At 37.7% G+C, this 21,007-nt stretch overlaps 1 protein-coding gene across 40 annotated transcripts in view; it reads right to left on the bottom strand.

Annotated features, from left to right (window-relative positions):
* The window catches only part of FIP1L1 (factor interacting with PAPOLA and CPSF1), an 82,012-nt gene that overhangs the window by 38,570 nt on the left and 22,435 nt on the right, over positions 1–21,007 (bottom strand). For 21 of the 40 annotated variants that reach the window (XM_019025501.4, XM_019025499.4, XM_019025496.4 and 18 more), the window contains one exon: positions 6,308–6,415. The exons of the other annotated variants lie outside the window; for them this stretch is intronic. In XM_019025501.4, the coding sequence (XP_018881046.1) occupies positions 6,308–6,415 (108 nt within the window). The remainder of the gene's footprint in view (positions 1–6,307; positions 6,416–21,007) is intronic. 40 annotated transcript variants of the gene reach the window in all.

Raw genomic sequence — 21,007 nt, forward strand, 5'->3', positions numbered from 1 at the left:
TTCTGGGACCCAGCATCAATACTTTTTTGAAGCTTCCTAGGTAATTCCAATATGGTCAAAGTTGAAGACTACAAATCTAAGGGCATGTTCAAGAGACTGCTAGACATTTTGTTCCCTCCAGAAAGAACTTAAAGTAGCTCATAAAAAATTAATATTTAACTATTTATTTCAAGAAAAAATTAAAGTCATATCCATCAACATAAGAATATCATTGATTACATATTTTTCTACTGATCTTTTAGTTTTGTGGTACTTGAGCCCAGGAATTCGAGATCAGCCCAGGCAACATGACTGGTCTGAAATGTTACTGTTTCTATACCTGTGTGTACATTTTACTTCCACAAGCACAAGAATAATTTTCTCTACAGTATATACACAATTTATAAAGAAAATATATTCTAATGTTTGAGTAACAATTTATTAATGAAAAATCCCGTCCAGAAAAAGAACCTAGTCTAAAATAAAAATCACAGAATTCAAAACACTTTTCTGGACATACAATTTATTTTCTATCAGTACTACATTTAAAGAGACTGATAAAGCCCATGATGAAAGAGGAGATCCGACACTCACTGAGTGTCTGATTTATCTTTTTTTTTTTTTTTGAGATGGAGTTTCACTCTTGTTGCCCAGGTTGGAGTGCAATGGCACGATCTCGGCTCACCACAACCTCTGCCTCCTGGATTCAAGCAATTCTCCTGCCTCAGCCTCCCAAGCTGGGGTTACGGACGCATGCTACCACGCCCAGCTATTTTTTTTTTTTTTTTTTTTTTTTAGTAGAGACGGGGTTTCTCCATGTTGGTCAGGCTGGTCCTTTTTTTTTTTTTTTTTTTGAGACAGAGTCTTGCTCTGTCGTCCAGGCTGGAGTGCAGTGGCGCGATCTCAGCTCACTGCAAGCTCTGCCTCCCGGGTTCACGCCATTCTCCTGCCTCAGCCTCCTGAGTAGCTGGGAATACAGGCGCTCGCCACCACGCCCGGCTAATTTTTTTTGTATTTTTAGTAGAGACGGGGTTTCACCGTGGTCTCGATCTCCTGACCTCGCGATCCACCCGCCTCGGCCTCCCAAAGTGCTGGGATTACAGGCATGAGCCACCGCGCCTGGCCTGGTCAGGCTGGTCTTGAACTCCCGACCTCAGGTGATCCGCCCACCTCAGCCTCCCAAAGTTCTGGGATTATAGGCGTGAGCCATTGCGCCTGGCTGATTTATCTTTCAAGTCCTGAAATAGGTGCTTTCACAGCTTAGAACTTATTTAATCCTTACAAGTACATCACATTTAAGGTATATGGGGCTGGCATAGAGGCTCACACCTGTAATCTCAGGTGTGATTTGGGAGTAGGCCGAGGCAGGAGAATCACTTGAGTTCAGGAGATCAAGATCAGCCTGAGCAACATAATGAGACCTCATCTCTACAAGAAATAAAAAATTAGCCGAGCATGGTGGGCATGCCTGTAGTCCCAGCTACTCGGGAGGCTGAGGTGGGAGGACTGCTTGAGCCTGGTAGTTTGAGTTTGCAGGGAGCCATGATCCCACCACTACATTCAACCTGGGAAACAGAGTGAGACTCTGTCTTGAAAAAATAAAAAGTAAAGTACATGTCCAATTAGTTTCATTTTCACAGATGTGGAAAGAGGCTCTTTTGCATTGTAAAGTGGCAGCACTAGGATTCAGGCTTAGCATAACCAACTTCAAACCCCTTCCCTTCTTCTTCAACAGTGTTTATCATACTAATTTTCTGGGGTCTGAATTTTTTAAATGTCAATTTTTAAGCTCTATTTAAAACAAAACAAAAAAACCTTGAATGTTTAAAGGTGAAATAAGCCCAAATTTCACTCACTGGAGGACATAAGTGTGTTCAAAAGTGCAAACAAGTTTACTCACTTTCGTATAGAGCTTGGAATAAAGCTCTACCTTCCATATTTATGCTTAATTTCATGCTTTTAAATGTATCAATGATAGGAAAAGACACAGCTCTACAAGAAACTTAAAATAACAAACAAAAAACCCCAAAGGCCTTCATATGTCCAATAACATAAAATCTTACAAACTACACACTATAGCAACATGCATTCAGAGCACTTGATCAAATGCCCCAAGGTATGGGCACATCTTTTCAGTACAGTGTCTCATCAAGACATAAAAGGAGATAGTCAGAGGAAGAGGTCATTCTTAGATATAATATTCATTTAACATCCAGTTTTATTATAAGTATTGTGTTTAATATAAGAAATACATGCATGTTTAAATGTATTTGTGATTTAACATTGAAAAGCAACTTTTACTATTCATTCAAGAGTATGAATCAGTTAAAAAGCATTGTAATATAGGAACATAAGCTTAAGAAAAATAAACTATCACTTGAAAATTAAGAGGAACAGAACTTGGTAACATAAAATGGAAACAAAATAAAAAAATAAACTGTGCATTAGGATATGTTTACAGCAATCATCCATATTACCAGTTTCAATTTCCTGCACTCACTGAAACTGCTTCATTCTTCTAATTAGTTTCACAAGAGTTAAAAATTTGATTTTATAAAGCAAACTTACACCAATAAAATGCCATTGTTATACATATAGATTTAGCTTGAAGAATACTGTTAAAGTTTGAAAAACACTTATAGATTTGGCTTGAAGAATACTGTTAAAATCGGGAAAACACTATATTATACAAATTAATAGTAACTAGCATACAATAAGGCCACAAATTCAAATATAATAACAGTTATTTATGTATCTATTTATTTATTTAGAGACCAGGTTGGGCTCCATCACCCAGGCTGGAATGCAGTGGCACGATCACAGCTCACTGCAGCCTCACCTGTCCAGTGATCCACCCACCTCAGCCTCCCAAGTAGCTGGGGCCACAGGTGCACACGACCATGCCCAATTAATTTTTGTATTTTTGGTAGAGTTGGGGTTTTGCTATGTTGCCTATGCTGGTCTCAAACTCCTGAGCTCAAGTGATCCACCCACCGCAGCTTCTCAAAGTGCCAGGATTACAGGCAATGAGCCACAGCGCCCAGCCCAAATATAATAACTTACGAAAAACATCTTAATCATTATTTACTTGCTCTTTACAAACATTTAAGCAATGCCTCAAACTCCACACTTGTCAGTTACATTAACTACAAGAGCTGGAATCTAGTTTTTCTTACACTAACAGAGAGTGAGAGTGAGACAATGTGTGTTTTAAAAGAGAAAAAGTAGCCTGAGAGAGAGAGAGAGAGCGTGTGTGTGTGTGTGTGTGTGTGTGTGTGTGTGTGTGTGTGTGTGTGTGTGTGTGTGTGTGTGTGTGTGTTTAAAAAGAGAAAAAGTAGCTTTTATCCAGGGTATCTGTTGTGGAATTTTCTTTTCTTTTCTTTTTTTTTTTTTTTTGAGACGGAGTTTCGCTGTTGTTGCCTAGGCTGGAGTGCAATGGCACGATCTCGGCTCACTGCAACCTCCGCCTCCCGGGTTCAAGCCATTCTCCTGCCTCAGCCTCCCGAGTAGCTGGGATTACAGGCATGTGCCACCAGGCCCAGCTAATTTTTTTATTTTTAGTAGAGACGGGGTTTCTCCATGTTGGTCAGGCTGGTCTCCAACTCCTGACCTCAGGTGATCCGCCTGCCTCAGCCTCCGAAAGTGCTGGGATTACAGGCATGAGCCACCACAGCCAGCCTATTTTTGGAATTTTCTAAAGCACAAAACACATAATGAAAATACAGCTTCAAATTTCCTTCCACATATATTCTTGAGACTAATTACAAAGTTAAAGTGAAGAGTGTTTTTTTGTTTCCAAAGCATCTTTTTTAGGGAGAAGTAGGTATAGATGGAGTTGCTATACATAAAGCACTGAGATGTGTCTCTTTCAGGTATGGGAAACAACATTTTTGCTATAAATTAGCCATCTGGTGTCCAAAAGTAAAGTACTATATCTAAAGTAAAACAATTTTAAATAAAAACTTCTAAGTCAAATAGCTGATATAAAAGGAATTCCAGATGTTAAAACAACAAAGCCAAAGAAACAAATATAAAGTTTAAAATTACACTGAAAATAACATATTTTAAGTATTTCTTTTTTTTTGAGACAGGGTCTCACTCTGTCACCCAGGATGGCGTGCAGTGGCGTGATCTTGGGTCATGCAACCTCCACCTCCCGGGTTCAAGTGATTCTCCCACCTCAACCTCCTGAGTATCTGGGATTACAGGTGACTGTGACAATGCCTGGCTAATTTTTGTATTTTTAGTAGAGACAGGGTTTCACCATGTTGGACAGGCTGGTCTTGAACCCCTGACCTCAAGTATCCACCTGCCTCGGTCTCCCAAAGTGCTGGGATTACATGTGTGAGCCACCACACCTGGCCTATTTTAAGTATTTCTATGCCTTTGTCTATGAAAGTTGACTTGCCTGAACTATTGGTACTACAAGCCAGAAAAGCAGGTATTCTAGTCCGGATTTTGCCTCTTAACTAGCTGTGAATTTGGGCAAATTCACTGATTTCTCAAATCTCTAAGGACTAGTTTCCATTGTAAACCAGGGACTAGTCAGAAAATAAAGAGTTTCAGGTTTGAAGAGGCTTTCCGAATTACACAGTCTAGCTCCACTATGTTACGATTGTGGTAATGGAGGCATAGGCATGTTAGGAAACTTTCCTTAATTCACACAGGTAGTTACTGACAAAACTAAACCTAAAATCCAAGTCCAATACTTATGCAACAAAACAGTTCTAAGTTTAAGTTTCTTTACCAATAGCATGATAAGTTTATAAGTTCTTGTTGTCTGGCCCTTTTAGGTTCAGTAAATAGGCTGTCCATACTGCCAGGTTAAATATAAACCCAAGTGTTTCTCTATGCAATAACTGAGTTACTTGTTACATAGAAGTTGTATTAGTACAATTATGAACCTTTAGGTTCCATGGAAATGTTGTATGTGAAAAGACTCATACACTTCATTCTACACTTGTCAGATCTAACTTTTCTTTATTTAAAATAACTCTTGAAATTTCTACTGGTTTTTCAAATAGAATTTTAGTGTTCGAAAACAAAGATAAATCAATATTATATAATACATAGATTAAAAAAATCAATGAGTACTTTCAAAATAATAAGATGAAAACTTTCCTCAACCTACTAAAGCAACACATGCAACTGACACTATTCTAAGAATGCAGGTAATATATTTTTATCTACATCAGTTGCTAGACTTACAGTTTAGACATTCTTACTTTGAGATGTATATCCACTTTTAAGAATGACTAAACTTCTTTCCTAACAGGAAATACTTACAACTCATGTGGAACATATAATTAAGACTGTATAGAAAATGAAACATAAGAAAATCAAATTTTGATAGTGTTTCCTCCCTTTTCTTTTAGGTGTTATGATCAAAGGTATCTGATCATAATTTAAATTTGTATTTTTTAAGTTTTTAAATTAAAATAATTGCAAACATATTTATATAGCATTAAGCTAACCAGGTAAATTGCTTAAAATTCTCTAACAAAAGCAAAAACAAAAAACAAAAAAACAAAATTACCCCTTGTATATCATAATTATTTAAAACCTCAAATGATAAATTAGGAAAGTATCTTGGTCTGTATTTTGAAGTCAGGTTATCAAAGCACAATCTCTCAGATTGATCACTGCAGGTAATGTAGTTTCATATTGGAACACAGTTGTTTCTCACTGCATCCCTTAAAGATGAAGTTATTATTTCAATTTTCAGGCTCAGAGAAATTATAATATCCATTCGAGGTTGTATGCTGTGTAAATTTAAGATTCAGAACACAAACCAAAATTCACTGGAGGGTAGATCATTAACAAAAGCATAACAACAATAAGGGAAATAGCATATTCCAGGGCAGCTACTATGTCCACTTAATGAAATCACAGGTTTTTGCACTGTAGTGGGTATAAGATTGGAAAGATTCAGTAGAGTCAAATTTTACGGGTCCTAAATACTGGCTCAGAATGTTAGGTTTTATTCGATAAGTAGTGAAAAGCACCTGGGAATTTTTTTTTAAATGCGATGTGGTATGAGAAAGAATTAACCTGCAGCAAGAGAAGGAAAAAAAAAATTACTGAGCATCCATTAGCACGGTTCAATGTAATTCATTAAATATTATAAACAGCCAGAAAGATGGGTGGCAAGACAAGTGCTGGGTTTTGATTTATAAGGTAACTAAAAAACCTACAACTGTACCCTGAAAAAGCATAAGTTGGAGGGTAAAAATATGGTACAGTCAAAATTTATTATCTTACTAATAAGGCATAACAACATTGATGATCTAAACATCAGGGAGTATCCAATGTTTAAAAATAGCCTTACCTTAGATCAGGTGATTCGGCCCTCCCATATCGATCCTGCCACTTCCCAACGCTTGAATTGGCTTTTCTGGAGGCAGTACTTGTCTGAGACTGAGAAGAGGTGCTGTTTCTGGTGAGATAAATTTTCTATGTTTTTTCTTACATATTGTTGTCTCTGACCCCCCTTGTTCTGTTTTTTTTTTTCTTGACATGCTTTTTCTAAAGTCTTTTAGTATGTTCCTACAGTATCATTCTCAAGTCATATAAACTACTTGCTGTGGTACTAAGTATTTAAATATAGATGTGCTATCAACACTTTATTAACTCTAGAATATTTTTAGAAATATTCTTCAACATAGTATGATGTCAATGAAGAAATGAGAAAAGAACTAAGGATTTACATCAGGTTACAATACATTATTTAAAAAATACATTTCTGTGCCTCTATGAATTCTTAATATTAATTTTTGCAGTTTTACAAAATCTTACTAAAAATTTTGATATTTCTTTCCCTATATTCTTCAACAATAGATATAAGTATTGTTAGTGCAACCAGTTAACAGCAACACTCTGACGTGTTTCATAAAAACCTATACTATTTTATAAAAAATCCCTTTCAAAATAACTCTTTCAAAGTTCCCAAAAAAGTTAATTTTATCCCTGTTGACATACTTCATAAAAAGTTCAGATATTGGCAATATTGCCAATACTTTACAGAACTAATAAGATGCTCTTTCAAAGCAACAGGATATATAAACATGTTTATGCATCTGCTTGTTTATGTAAAAAGAAACACAGGAAAAACAAACCAGAAATGAAATGAAATCTGTTCTGACAGGAATGAAAGAAACAGAGAAAGATGTGACAAGTTTCTATATACCTTTGGATACTCTTGCCTTTGGAACTGTTAGATGTTTTACATATGCAAAAAATAAATCAGTGAACATGGAAGGAAAAATAAATGCTAAAACTGCATACAAACAGATACAATAAACCAAATTATATATTTTAAATTATTAATATAACAACTCTGTAGGAAACTTCTGAACCCAATATTTGAATAATATACCCTTAGCCTAAAAAGAGACAAAGAAAAAACTGTAAACAAATCCTAAACTACTGAATAGGTTTTCTTATAACAGTAAAAGTTCTGAATCTGTTATATGTGTATTTCAAGATTCTGGGAGCCAGGTTCTCATTGTGGAAAAAAAAAAAGGAGATGCAATATGGAATAGGGAAAGAGAAATAGGAATAAGAATCCTGTGATGTTCAAATGGAAGTAAAAGAAACATGATGATTTCATGACTAAAATGTATTTTAAAAAACACACATGGAAATTTCATCTTGAAAATGCTAATTCTTTCCTAGCTCTGAGTGCTGAAAAGGCCTGGAAATAAGGATGCCCTAGTATAAGGAGCACAGCTAGCACCCTGATCTTGTTTTTTAATTACCATTCCCCACTAAAAGGAATCAGAGTGCCTTTGAAAATGGCTGCTTCTAAGAAAGAAACAGGGAAACTACAAGATAAGCCTGGAACATCCTGGTAATGCCAAACTATAAAAACACCCTAAAAAAAAAAAAACATGATGGAGACATATCAAAGGTCACGGAGCAAGTTTGAAGAGGAACAATTTGATGTTCACATCAAAATGAATTACAGTATATATAAATCATACATACGGTTTAAACACCATGTATACAAATAAGCTATATTTGTAAGTCACACATACACACTTTCTCACACATAAAATAAGAATTTATGAGTCTAAGTGATAAGTGGCGGAGTGGGAAAGCTCATTTTTGAAGTAGAATGCCAACTAATAAATGTTAAGAGAAATAAGAGTTACATAATCACTATTTTGCAGCCATTACAGTAATAACTGACTAAAGAAGAAATTATCACTGGCACTAAAATCCCTAAAAAGTTTGAAGAGGAACAGGATATTTAGTCTTTCCACAAATTACTTATTAAATACAAAGGAAAAAATAGCAACTTTGCAGTGCAGAAACCCAAAGGACCCCATCACAACTAAGTCATTAGAATTATCATTTCTAATAAAATAACATGACAAACTGACATCCTGTATCTCCAAGCCAATACACTGAGAAGGGTACATCATCACTTACATAGTATTCCTGCCCAAAAAGCAAAACCTGAATCTAATCATGAGAAAATATCAGGCAAAACCAAGAACAATTAACTCAACAACTAGATTGTACTCTTCTAAAATTCAATGTTAAGAAATACAAAGAAAAGCTAAGAAGCTGATCCAGATTTAAGAAAAACAAAAAGATAAAATAGTTAAATTTAACGCGTGACACTGGATTAAGTCCTAAATCCATGAAGAAAGAAAACATTGCCATAAAGGATATCGGGATAATTTACAAAATTTACAGCCTGCAATTAGATGAAAGTACTGATTCACTATTAGATTTTCTGACTTTGATAACTCTGCCGTATGATTATCTAACAGAATGTCCTGGTTCTGAGGAAATACATGCTTAAGTACTTAAGGGTAAAGGGGCATGATGCCTACAATTAATATTCAAATGGCCCAGTAAGAAAAATGTTTTTGAGAAATTATAACGCAAATATGACAAAATGTTATTAACTGGAAAATCTGGATAACAGTATATGGAAGTTATTTGTACTTTTTTTTGCAATTCTTTGTAAGTTTAAATTTTTTTCAAAATAAAACTTTTTTTTTTCAATGACAACAAATGAAGGAGGCATAATGGGGACTTTTGGGGGTAATAAAAATGTTCTATCAGTCTACATCCTGGTTTACAAAAGTATGTTTAGCTTGTAAAAATTTAACCAAGATGTACATTCCTGATATGCCACTTTTCTGTATGTATGTATTTCACAAAAAGTTAAGATGCAAACGTTTAAAGATTAAGCAAAGCATTCTGATATATTAAATATAAAATTTTACTTAACAATGCCAATTTGATGGGTACTACAGAACGTTGGAAACCCAGCATTTCTATTGATAAAGTATGAAAAAATATTTTTAAAAGTTCTGTGCAAGCATATCAACACTTACATATACATTAATAAGACAATCTAAGATTGTAAACAATGGAAATACAGTGCTTAGGTCAGTAGTACAGCTCATTAGTCTTAAACATCTACTGTGCACCCTGTATTACATCTTAATGAATAACATTTACTGTTTTCTCCCTAAGGTCAATACAATTTTACTTTCAAAGATGTCTATCCAATCTCCATAAATATAATGAATAAAACAAAAAAATACTTTTATGGGAAATATTTCACAATGACTGCAAAGTATCCTTTTTATCAAATGGAATCCAGAAAACAAACTTTCCTAATGAGTTGTGGCTACTGTCCTTTACGTACGAAAGTGACAGTACTGACAACTTAGGTAACTTTTATAGGTAGCAGTGGTAATTATTCATTTTTCGTTTTTTAATAGTGATAGCCCTGCTAATTTTTCCATCCTTTCTTTACCTCCTTTCAGCTGTCCCTTACCTATATTTGCCCTCCATCTCGTCTTAGCCAATGGCCCATCATTACAATAACTCCCTCAAGTAAATGCTCATGTACCTGTCCCCTTTATCCCTTTTTTATAATTCCCTGATACATCAACCTCTGTTAAATCCAACTCTAGCTAACCTTCATAAACACTCATATACCTAACAAGAGTCAGAGAAACACCCAAAAAAGCAGCGACAAGTCTGTCACACTTTAAATCCATGGCCATTAATTTCAAGAAAAGTTGAAAATATACAGCAGCCCCCCCACCTTATTCTTGGGGGATACATTCTAAGACCCTCAGTGGAGGATATATCCTAAGGCCTCCAGTGGATGCCTGAAACTGACGATGGTACTGAACCCAATATGTACAATGTTTTTTTCTATACATACATGCCTATAAAATTTAATTTATAATTAAACACAGTAAGAAATTAACAATAATAAAAGAACAATTAGGTGAGTGCAAAAGTAATTGTGGTGTTTGCACTGTTGGGATCTGCAGTTTGATACTGGAATACATTCTTAAACAAGTAGTTATGTTACACATCATTTTAATGGGCATTTCTCGTTTTATTTATTTTTTCTGCTAATGACATTACTTGCTGTTTATTTTATGTTTATTTTAGACTATGGAAATGATGTTAGACAAAAAGCAAATTCGAGCAATTTTCTTATTCAAGTTCAAAATGGGTCATAAAGCAGCAGAGACAACTCACAACATCAACAACACATTTGGCCCAGGAATTGCTAATGAGCATACAGTGCAGTGGTAGTTCCAGAAGTTTTACAAAGGAAACGAAAACCTTGGCTGGTCATTGGAAGTTGACAACGACCAACTGAGAGCAATCATCGAAGCTGATCCTCTTACAACTACACGAGAAGCTGTCGAAGAACTCAACGACCATTATGCGGTTGTTAGGCATTTGAAGCAAATCAGAAAGGTGAAAAAGCTCAGTAAGTGGGTGCCTCATAAGCTGACCGAAAATCAAAAAAATCATCCTCATGAAGTGTTGTCTTCTCTTACTCTATGCAACAATGAACCATTCCTCTATCGGACTGTGATGTGCGATGAAAAGTGGATTTTAAGGATGGAGCCAAGATGGCCAAATAGGAACAGCTCTGGTCTACAGCTCCCAGCGTGAGCGACGCAGAAGACGGGTGATTTCTGCATTTCCATCTGAGGTACTGGGTTCATCTCAGTAGGGAGTGCCAGACAGTGGGCACAGGACAGTGGGTGTAGTGCACCATGCACGAGCCGAAGCAGGGCGAGGCACTGCCTCACTCAGGAAGCACAAGGGGTCAGGGAGTTCCCTTTCCTAGTCAAAGAAAGGGGTGACAGACAGCACCTGGAAAATTGGGTCACTCCCACCCTAATACTGCGCTTTTCCAATGGGCTTAAAAAACGGCGCACCAGGAGATTATATCCTGCACCTGGGTCAGAGGGTCCTACACCCATGGAGTCTCCCTGATTACTAGCACAGCAGTCTGAGATCAAACTGCAAGGTGGCAGCGAGCCTGGGGGAGGGGTGCCCGCCATTGCCCAGGCTTCCTTAAGTAAACAAAGCAGCCAGGAAACTCGAACTGGGTGGAGCCCACCACAGCTCAAGGAAGCCTGCCTGCCTCTGTAGGCTCCATCTCTGGGGGCAGGGCACAGACAAACGAAAAGACAGCAGTAACCTCTGCAGACTTAAATGTCCCTGTCTGACAGCTTTGAAGAGAGCAGTGGTTCTCCCAGCACGCAGCTGGAGATCTGAGAACAGGCAGACTGCCTCCTCAAGTGGGTCCCTGACCCCTGACCCCCGAGCAGTCTAAGTGGGAGACACCCCCCAGTAGGGGCAGACTGACACCTCACATGGCCGGGTACTCCTCTGAGACAAAACGTCCAGAGGAACGATCAGACAGCAGCATTCGCGGTTCACGAAAATCCGCTGTTCTGCAGCCACCGCTGCTGGTATCTAGGCAAACAGGGTCTGCAGTAGACCTCTAGCAAACTCCAACAGACCTGCAGCTGAGGGTCCTGTCTGTTAGAAGGAAAACTAACAAACAGGAAGGACACCCACACCAAAAACCCATCTGTACATCACCATCATCAAAGACCAAAAGTAGATAAAACCACAAAGATGGGGAAAAAACAGAGCGGAAAAACTCGAAACTCTAAAAAGCAGAGCGCCTCTCCTCCTCCAAAGGAACGCAGTTCCTCACCTGCAACGGAACAAAGCTGGACGGAGAATGCCTTTGACAAGTTGAGAGAAGAAAGCTTCAGACAATCAAACTACTCCGAGCTATGGGAGGAAATTCAAACCAAAGACAAAGAAGTTAAAAACTTTGAAAAAAATTTAGAAGAATGTATAACTAGAAAAACCAATACAGAGAAGTGCTTAAAGGAGCTGACGGAGCTGAAAACCAAGGCTTGAGAACTACGGGAAGAATGAAGAAGCCTCAGGAGCCGAGGTGATCAACTGGAAGAAAGGGTATCAGTGATGCAAGATCAAATGAATGAAAGGAAGTGAGAAGGGAAGTTTAGAGAAAAAAGAATAAAAAGAAATGAACAAAGCCTCCAAGAAATGTGGGACTATGTGAAAACATCAAATCTACATCTGATTGGTGTACCTGAAAGTGACGGGGAGAATGGAACCAAGTTGGAAAATACTCTGCAGGATATTATCCAGGAGAACTTCCCCAATCTAGCAAGGCAGGCCAACATTCAGATTCAGGAAATACAGAAAATGCCACAAAGATACTCCTCGAGAAGAGCAACTCCAAGACACATAATCGTCAGATTCACCAAAGTTGAAATGAAGGAAAAAATGTTAAGGGCAGCCAGAGAGAAAGGTCGGGTTACCCACAAAGGGAAGCCCATCAGACTAAGAGCTGATCTCTCAGCAGAAACTCTACAAGCCAGAAGAGAGTGGGGGCCAATATTCAACATTCTTAAATTTTCAACCCAGAATTTCATATCCAGCCAAATTAAGCTTCATAAGAGAAGGAGAAATAAAATACTTTACAGACAAGCAAATGCTGAGAGATTTTGTCACCACCAGGCCTGCCCTAAAAGAGCTCCTGAAGGAAGCACTAAACTTGGAAAGGAACAACCAGTACCAGCCACTGCAAAATCATGCCAAATTGTAAAGACCATCAAGGCTAGGAAGAAACTGCATCAACTAACGAGCAAAATAACCAGCTAAAATCATAATGACAGGATCAAATTCACACATAACAATGTTAACTTTAAATGTAAATGGACTAAATGCTCCAATTAAAAGACACAGACTGGCAAATTGGATAAAGAGTCAAGACCCATCAGGGTGCTGTATTCGGAAGACCCATCTCACGTGCAGAGACACACATAGGCTCAAAATAAAAGGATGGAGGAAGATCTACCAAGCAAATGCAAAACAAAAAAAGGCAGGGGTTGCAATCTTAGTCTCTGATAAAACAGACTTTAAACCAACAAAGATCAAACGGGACAAAGAAGGCCATTACATAATGCTAAAGGGATCAATTCAACAAGAAGAGCTAACTATCCTAAATATATATGCACCCAATACAGGAGCACCCAGAATCATAAAGCAAGTCCTCAGTGACCTACAAAAAGACTTAGACTCCCACACAATAATAATGGGAGACTTTAACACCCCACTGTCATCATTAGACAGACCAACGATGCAGCAAGTTAACAAGGATACCCAGGAATTGAACTCAGCTCTGCACCAAGCAGACCTAATAGACATCTACAGAACTCTCCACCCCAAATCAACAGAATATACATTTTTTTCAGCACCACACCACACCTATTCCAAAACTGACCACATAGATGGAAGTAAAGCTCTCCTCAGTAAATGTAAAAGAACAGAAATTATAACAAACTTTCTCTCAGACCACAGTGCAATCAAACTAGAATTCAGGATTAAGAAACTCACTCAAAATCGCTCAACTACATGGAAACTGAACAACCTGCTCCTGAATGACTACTGGGTACATAACGAAATGAAGGCAGAAATAAAGATGTTCTTTGAAACCAACGAGAACAAAGACACAACATAGCAGAATCTCTGGGACACATTCAAAGCAGTGTGTAGAGGGAAATTTATAGCACTAAATGCCCACAAGAGAAAGCACAATAGATCTAAAATTGACACAACATCACAACTAAAAGAACTAGAAAAGCAAGAGCAAACACATTCCAAAGCTAGCAGAAGGCAAGAAATAACTAAAATCAGAGCAGAACTGAAGGAAATAGAGACATAAAAAACCCTTCAAAAAATGAATGAATCCAGGAGCTGGTTTTTTGAAAGGATCAACAAAATTGATAGACTGCTAGCAAGACTAATAAAGAAGAAAAGAGAGAAGAATCAAACAGACGCAATAAAAAATGATAAAGGGGATATCACCACCGATCCCACAGAAATACAAATTACCATCAGAGAATACTACAAACACTTCTACGCAAATAAACTAGAAAATCTAGAAGACATGGATAAATTCCTCGACACATACACCCTCCCAAGACCAAACCAGGAAGAAGCTGAATCCCTAAATAGACCAATAATAGGCTCTGAAATTGTGGCAATAATCAATAGCTTACCAACCAAAAAGAGTCCAGGACCAGACGGATTCACAGCCGAATTCTACCAGAGGTACAAGGAGGAACTGGTACCATTCCTTCTGAAACTATTCCAATCATTAGAAAAAGAGGGAATCCTCCCTAACTCATTTTATGAGGCCAGCATCATCCTCATACCAAAGCCGGGCAGAGACACAACCAAAAAAGAGAATTTTAGACCAATATCCTTGATGAACATTGATGCAAAAATCCTCAATAACATACTGGCAAACCGAATCCAGCAGCACATCAAAAAGCTTATCCACCATGATCAAGTGGGCTTCATCCCTGGGATGCAAGGCTGGTTCAATATACGAAAATCAATAAATGTAATCCAGCATATAAACAGAACCAAAGACAAAAACTACATGATTATCTCAATAGATGCAGAAAAGGCCTTTGACAAAATTCAACAACCCTTCATGCTAAAAACTCTCAATAAATTAGGTATGTAAATGGGATGTATCTCAAAATAATAAGAGCTATCTATAACAAACCCACAGCCAATATCATACTGAATGGGCAAAAACTGGAAGCATTCCCTTTGAAACCTGGCACAAGACAGAGATGCCCTCTCCCACCACTCCTATTCAACATAGTGTTGGAAGTTCTGGCCAGGGCAATTAGACAGGAGAAGGAAATAAAGGGTATTCAATTAGGAAAAGAGGAAGTCAAATTGTCCCTGTTTGCAGATGACATGATTGTATATCTAGAACATCCCATTGTCTCAGCCCAAAATCTCCTTAAGTTGATAAGCAACTTCAGCAAAGTCTCAGGATACAAAATCAATGTGCAAAAATCACAAGCATTCTTATACACCAATAACAGACAAACAGAGAGCCAAATCATGAGTGAACTTCCATTCACAATTGCTTCAAAGAGAATAAAATACCTAGGAATCCAACTTACAAGGGACGTGAAGGACCTCTTCAAGGAGAACTACAAACCACTGCTCAAGGAAATAAAAGAGGATACAAACAAATGGAAGAACATTCCATGCTCATGGGTAGGAAGAATCAATATCGTGAAAATGGCCATACTGCCCAAGGTAATTTATAGATTCAATGCCATCCCCATCAAGCTACCAATGACTTTCTTCACAGAATTGGAAAAACCTACTTTAAAGTTCATATGGAACCAAAAAAGAGCCCGCATCGCCAAGTCAATCCTAAGCCAAAAGAACAAAGCTGGAGGCATCAAGCTACCTGACTTCAAACTATACTACAAGGCTACAGTAACCAAAACAGCATGGTACTGGTACCAAAACAGAGATATAGACCATTGGAACAGAACACAGCCCTCAGAAATAATGCCGCATATCTACAACTATCTGATCTTTGACAAACCTGAGAAAAACAAGCAATGGGGAAAGGATTCCCTATTTAATAACTGGTGTTGGGAAAACTGGCTAGCCATATGTAGAAAGCTGAAACTGGATCCCTTCCTTACACCTTATACAAAAATTAATTCAAGATGGATTAAAGACTTAAATGTTACACCTAAAACCATAAAAACCCTAGAAGAAAACCTAGGCATTACCATTCAGGACACAGGCATGGGCAAGGACTTCATGTCTAAAACACCAAAAGCAATGGCAACAAAAGCCAAAATTGACAAATGGGATCTCATTAAACTAAAGAGCTTCTGCACAGCAAAAGAAACTACCATCAGAGTGAACAGGCAACCTACAGAATGGGAGAAAATTTTTGCAACCTACTCATCTGACAAAGGGCTAATATCCAGAATCTACAATGAACTCAAACAAATTTACAAGAAAAAAACAACCCCATCAAAAACTGGGTGAAGGACATGAACAGACACTTCTCAAAAGACATTTATGCAGCCAAAAAACACATGAAAAAATGCTCATCATCACTGGCCATCAGAGAAATGCAAATCAAAACCACAATGAGATACCATCTCACACCAGTTAGAATGGCGATCATTAAAAAGTCAGGAAACAACAGGTGCTGGAGAGGATGTGGAGAAATAGGAACACTTTTACACTGTTGGTGGGACTGTAAACTAGTTCAACCATTGTGGAAGTCAGTGTGGCAATTCCTCAGGGACCTAGAACTAGAAATACCATTTGACCCAGCCATCCCATTACTGGGTATATACCCAAAGGACTATAAATCACGCTGCTATAAAGACACATGCACACGTATGTTTATTGCAGCATTATTCACAATAGCAAAGACTTGGAAACAACCCAAATGTCCAACAATGATAGTCTGGACTAAGAAAATGTGGAATACTATGCAGCCACAAAAAAATGATGAGTTCATGCCCTTTGTAGGGACATGGATGAAATTGGAAATCATCATTCTCAGTAAACTATTCCAAGAACAAAAAACCAAACACCGCATATTCTCACTCATAGGTGGGAATTGAACAATGAGAACACATGGACACAGGAAGGGGAACATCACACTCTGGGGACTGTTGTGGGGTGGGGGGAGGGGGGAGGGATAGCATTAGGAGATATACCTAATGCTAAATGACGAGTTAATGGGTGCAGCACACCAGCATGGCACATGTATACATATGTAACTAAACTGCACATTGTGCACATGTACCCTAAAACTTAAAGTATAATAAAAAAAAAAAAGTGTATTTTATACGATGACTGGAGATGACCAGCTCAGTGGCTGGACAGAGAAGCAGCTCCAAAGCACTTCCCAAAGCCAAAGTTGCACCAGAAAAAGATCATGGTCACTGTTTGGTGGTCTGCTGCCGGTCTAATCCACTACGGCTTTCTGAATACCAGCACAACCACTTCATCTAAGAAGTATGCTCAGGAAATCGATGAGATGCACCAAAAACTGCAATGCCTGCAGCCGGCACTGGGCAACAGAAAGAGCCCAATACTCCCCCACAACAATGCCCAACCACATGTTGCACAACCAATGCTTCAAAAGTTGAATGAATTGGACAACAAAGTTTTGCCTCATCCGCCATATTCATCTGATCTCCTGTCACCCAACTACCACTTTTTCAAGCATCTTAATAACTTTTTGCAGGGAAAACACTTCCACAATCAGCAGGATACAGAAAATGCTTTCCAAGAGTTTGTCTAATCCGAAGCACGGATTTTTACACTACAGGAATAAAGAAACTTATTTCTCATTGGCAAAAAATGTGATTGTAATGGTTTCTATTTTGATTAATAAAGATGTGTCTGAGCCTAGTTATGATTTAAATTTCACAGTCCAAAACCGCAATTACTTTTACACCAATCTAAAAACAATCTACTATAATAAAAGTTGTATGAATGTGGTTTCTCTCAAAATATCTTATTGTAACATACTACAGGTAATTGAAACCAAGGAAAGCAAAACCTAGATAAGAAAGTAGTACTGTACAGTTTCTCTCCCTGTGTCATCAATTTTTTACTTTAACTCATTCCCATCAGCATATAAAAATACTGTAATTCCTCTCATCTTGAAAAAAAGGCTTCTCTTGACCCCACACTTCACTCCAGCTGCCCAGCTACTCCTTTCACCTAGTTTATTCACAGAGCTCCAAAAAACTATTTCAGACCTCTTTTCTTCTCAAACACTCAATGCTACCTTCCAATGGCCTCTTATTTCCAACAGCCTCACTCTCATCAGATAAGTCTGCATATTATTTTGCTGGGAAAAATGAAAGCAATCAGAAGAGAACTTTCAATTATTACCATTCCATTATCCACCTACCCATCTGCACTGGTGCCCTGTATCCTGCCTTCGTTACTGTTCTTATGAATGAACGGTCCATGCTTCTACTTAAGGGCAACTCCTCCACTTCATATTACATCTCATCCCTTTGGCTTTATTAAACGACATTCCTCTACAACTTCCCTGTCTTACACCACCAATTTCTCCTCTAATAACTCATTCCCGTAAATATACAAAATGCTGTAATTATTATTATGTTTTAGACAGTGTCTCACTCTGTCGCCAAGGCTGGAGTGCAGTGGTGCGATCTTGGCTCACTGCAACCTCTACCTCCTGGGTTCAAGTGACTCTCCCGCCTCAGCCTCCCGAGTAGCTTGAACTACAGGTTTGCTTCGCAATGCCCAGCTAATTTTTGTATTTTTAGTAGAGATGGGGTTTCACTATGTTGGCAAGGCTGGTCTCAAACTCCTGCCCTCAACAGATCTGCCCATCTCGGCCTCCCAAAGTGCTCAGATTACAGGCATGAGCTATCGTGCCCAGCCAAAATGCTGTTTTTTTTTCTTTGTTTTGAAAAAAAACTTCTCCTGACCCCACATTTCCCTCCAGATACTGTCACATTTCTCTGGCCCCCACAGAAAGAAAATAGTCTTCCAAAAAGTGCCCATATTTTCTCTAATTCTTTTCCTCCCACTCTTTCTTTAATCCATTCCAAAGTCTTTTATCTTCATTTTATACAAATGAAAATGATCCTGGTCAGGATCACCAATGACCATCAATAAAATCCAATGGTCATTCTTAGTCTTCATTTTCTTGACCAATCAATTGGATTTAGTATTTGATAGCTGACATTTCTCCTTCTTGAAACACATCGTTTTCAAGCCATACAGTGGGTTTTTTTCCTACTTCATTCATCATTCCTCCTTATTAATGGTCTCCTCTTACTAGTTAATCCTTATTTTCCTGACATACAAGGGAGTGCCCCAAGGCTGTCTCTTATCACTTCTCTAACAATACTTACCTCTTTTATGGTCTAACTCCATTTTGTAGTTTCATTTAAGTAATATTAAACACTGATTATCCTAAATTCATTATCTCCAGCCCATACTCTTCCCTTCTACTCCAGATCCATATAGCCAACTTCCTACTCAAATTTCCCACTTGCATGTCCAACAGGCATCTCATTTTTATTATATTCTACACTGAACTCTTGGTCTTCTTCCTCCAATAACCACTCCTCCTTATGGTCTTTTCCATCTCTGTAAACGACAAAACCATCATTCTGGTTCAGTTGATCAGAACAAAAACCTTGGATTCATCCTTAACTGCTTTTTCCTCTACAATCTACATCCAATCCATCAAGATAGGCTATTGGCTTACCTTCTGAAATATAACTGGTATCTGACTACTTCTCAGCATCTCCACACCATTATCTTGGTCCAAGTTACCATTATCTCTTGCCTAGATAATTGCTGCAACCTCCTAACTGGCCTCCCTGTTTTCACCCACCCTAAGTAACTCTGTAGTCTGTTTTTAGTAAAGCGACTAAATCGAAACTTTACAAACCTAAATCAGATTATTTCATTGCTCTGCTCAAAATCCGCCAGTGAGTCCCCATTTATTTAATTTATAGGAAAGGCCAAAGCCTTTATAATGGCACACAGCCCTTACATAATCTGGCCCAAATTTTGAAAGGCCAATCAACAATAAAAAAAACAAAAGGCAAAGTACAGAAAAACTATTGATTTTTAAATAGTTTAAGTATAATAGCAAACATCTAGAGTATTTTCTAGGTACCAGCACTGTTCTAAAACACTTTACATAAATGAATCCACTGAATATACATAACTACACTTTGAGGGAAGTACTATTACTACATTTTACAGATTAAGAAATCAAGGCATAAGAAGATTAGAGAATTTGCCCAATGACAGCACAGCTAGTAAGCCGCAGAGCCAGCATCTGAACTCCAGAAATCTGACTCCAGAGTCCAAGCTGTTACCATCACTCTATACTGCAGAATACCATAAACTCAATGAATGAAAGTTAACCTCTTAAAAAATGTATAAGCCAAAAGAATACTACATATTAAAATACTATATATTACTACATATTAAAAGCTTAGCTATCATAAATTCTTTAAAACCAAACATTTTGAGATTATATTTAGCTTAAATAATCACATTTCATTATGTCTATGACAATTCACAAAAATCCTGGATCACTTTATGCCATTTAATTTTGGCTGAAGGCTTCAAGAATCTTTATCTTAGAGCTAGACTAGATGCCACTATAAAGTCTCTTCCTGCATTAGATTATTCTAAAATGTCTCTTATAACAACACAAAACTGTAGAATAACAAAAACAGAAAACTATATAAAATAAATTTAAACCAGTAACACAAAAGGTAAGTGATCTGGCCGAGAACTAGTAATAGTTGGGTTATTAATCTGTTTCAGGCCCAGACTTTAGTCATCTTATCTAGTCCAAGATTAAACTACTGACCTCAAACTTCGCTAGTCTTAGCCTACTATCCTTTACCAGTTTCCTGGTAATGGCATAATAGGGTAACCATTTGTCGCATTTAAGTAAAAAAGACATTTTCTGGCATATTTGCCTCTTACATCTGATACCTTCGGGAACATATGAGGTATTATCATATAAAATCAAACAACAACAAAAAATGGTTCCAATTTTAAAGATTTTCCAAGCTGAAATTTCAACAGCCTCTTTCACTACAATTAGCAAAAGACCTTCAGGCCAATAGATCTAGACTTAGAAGTCCAATAATTCTTTATGTAAAAATAGGGAGCACAGGAAACAGCAAATACTATTGCTACCACCTCTCTTGAATGTAAGACTGTCTCTTTATTCACCTCTCTTGAATATAAGATTGTCTCTTTATTCATACACAAAACTATATACCACACTTCACTTCTTGCTTACCCTAGGCTTTTTAGA

Source organism: Gorilla gorilla, chromosome 3 (assembly GCF_029281585.2).
Source record: "Gorilla gorilla gorilla isolate KB3781 chromosome 3, NHGRI_mGorGor1-v2.1_pri, whole genome shotgun sequence".
NCBI classification, from domain to species: Eukaryota; Metazoa; Chordata; class Mammalia; order Primates; family Hominidae; genus Gorilla; species Gorilla gorilla.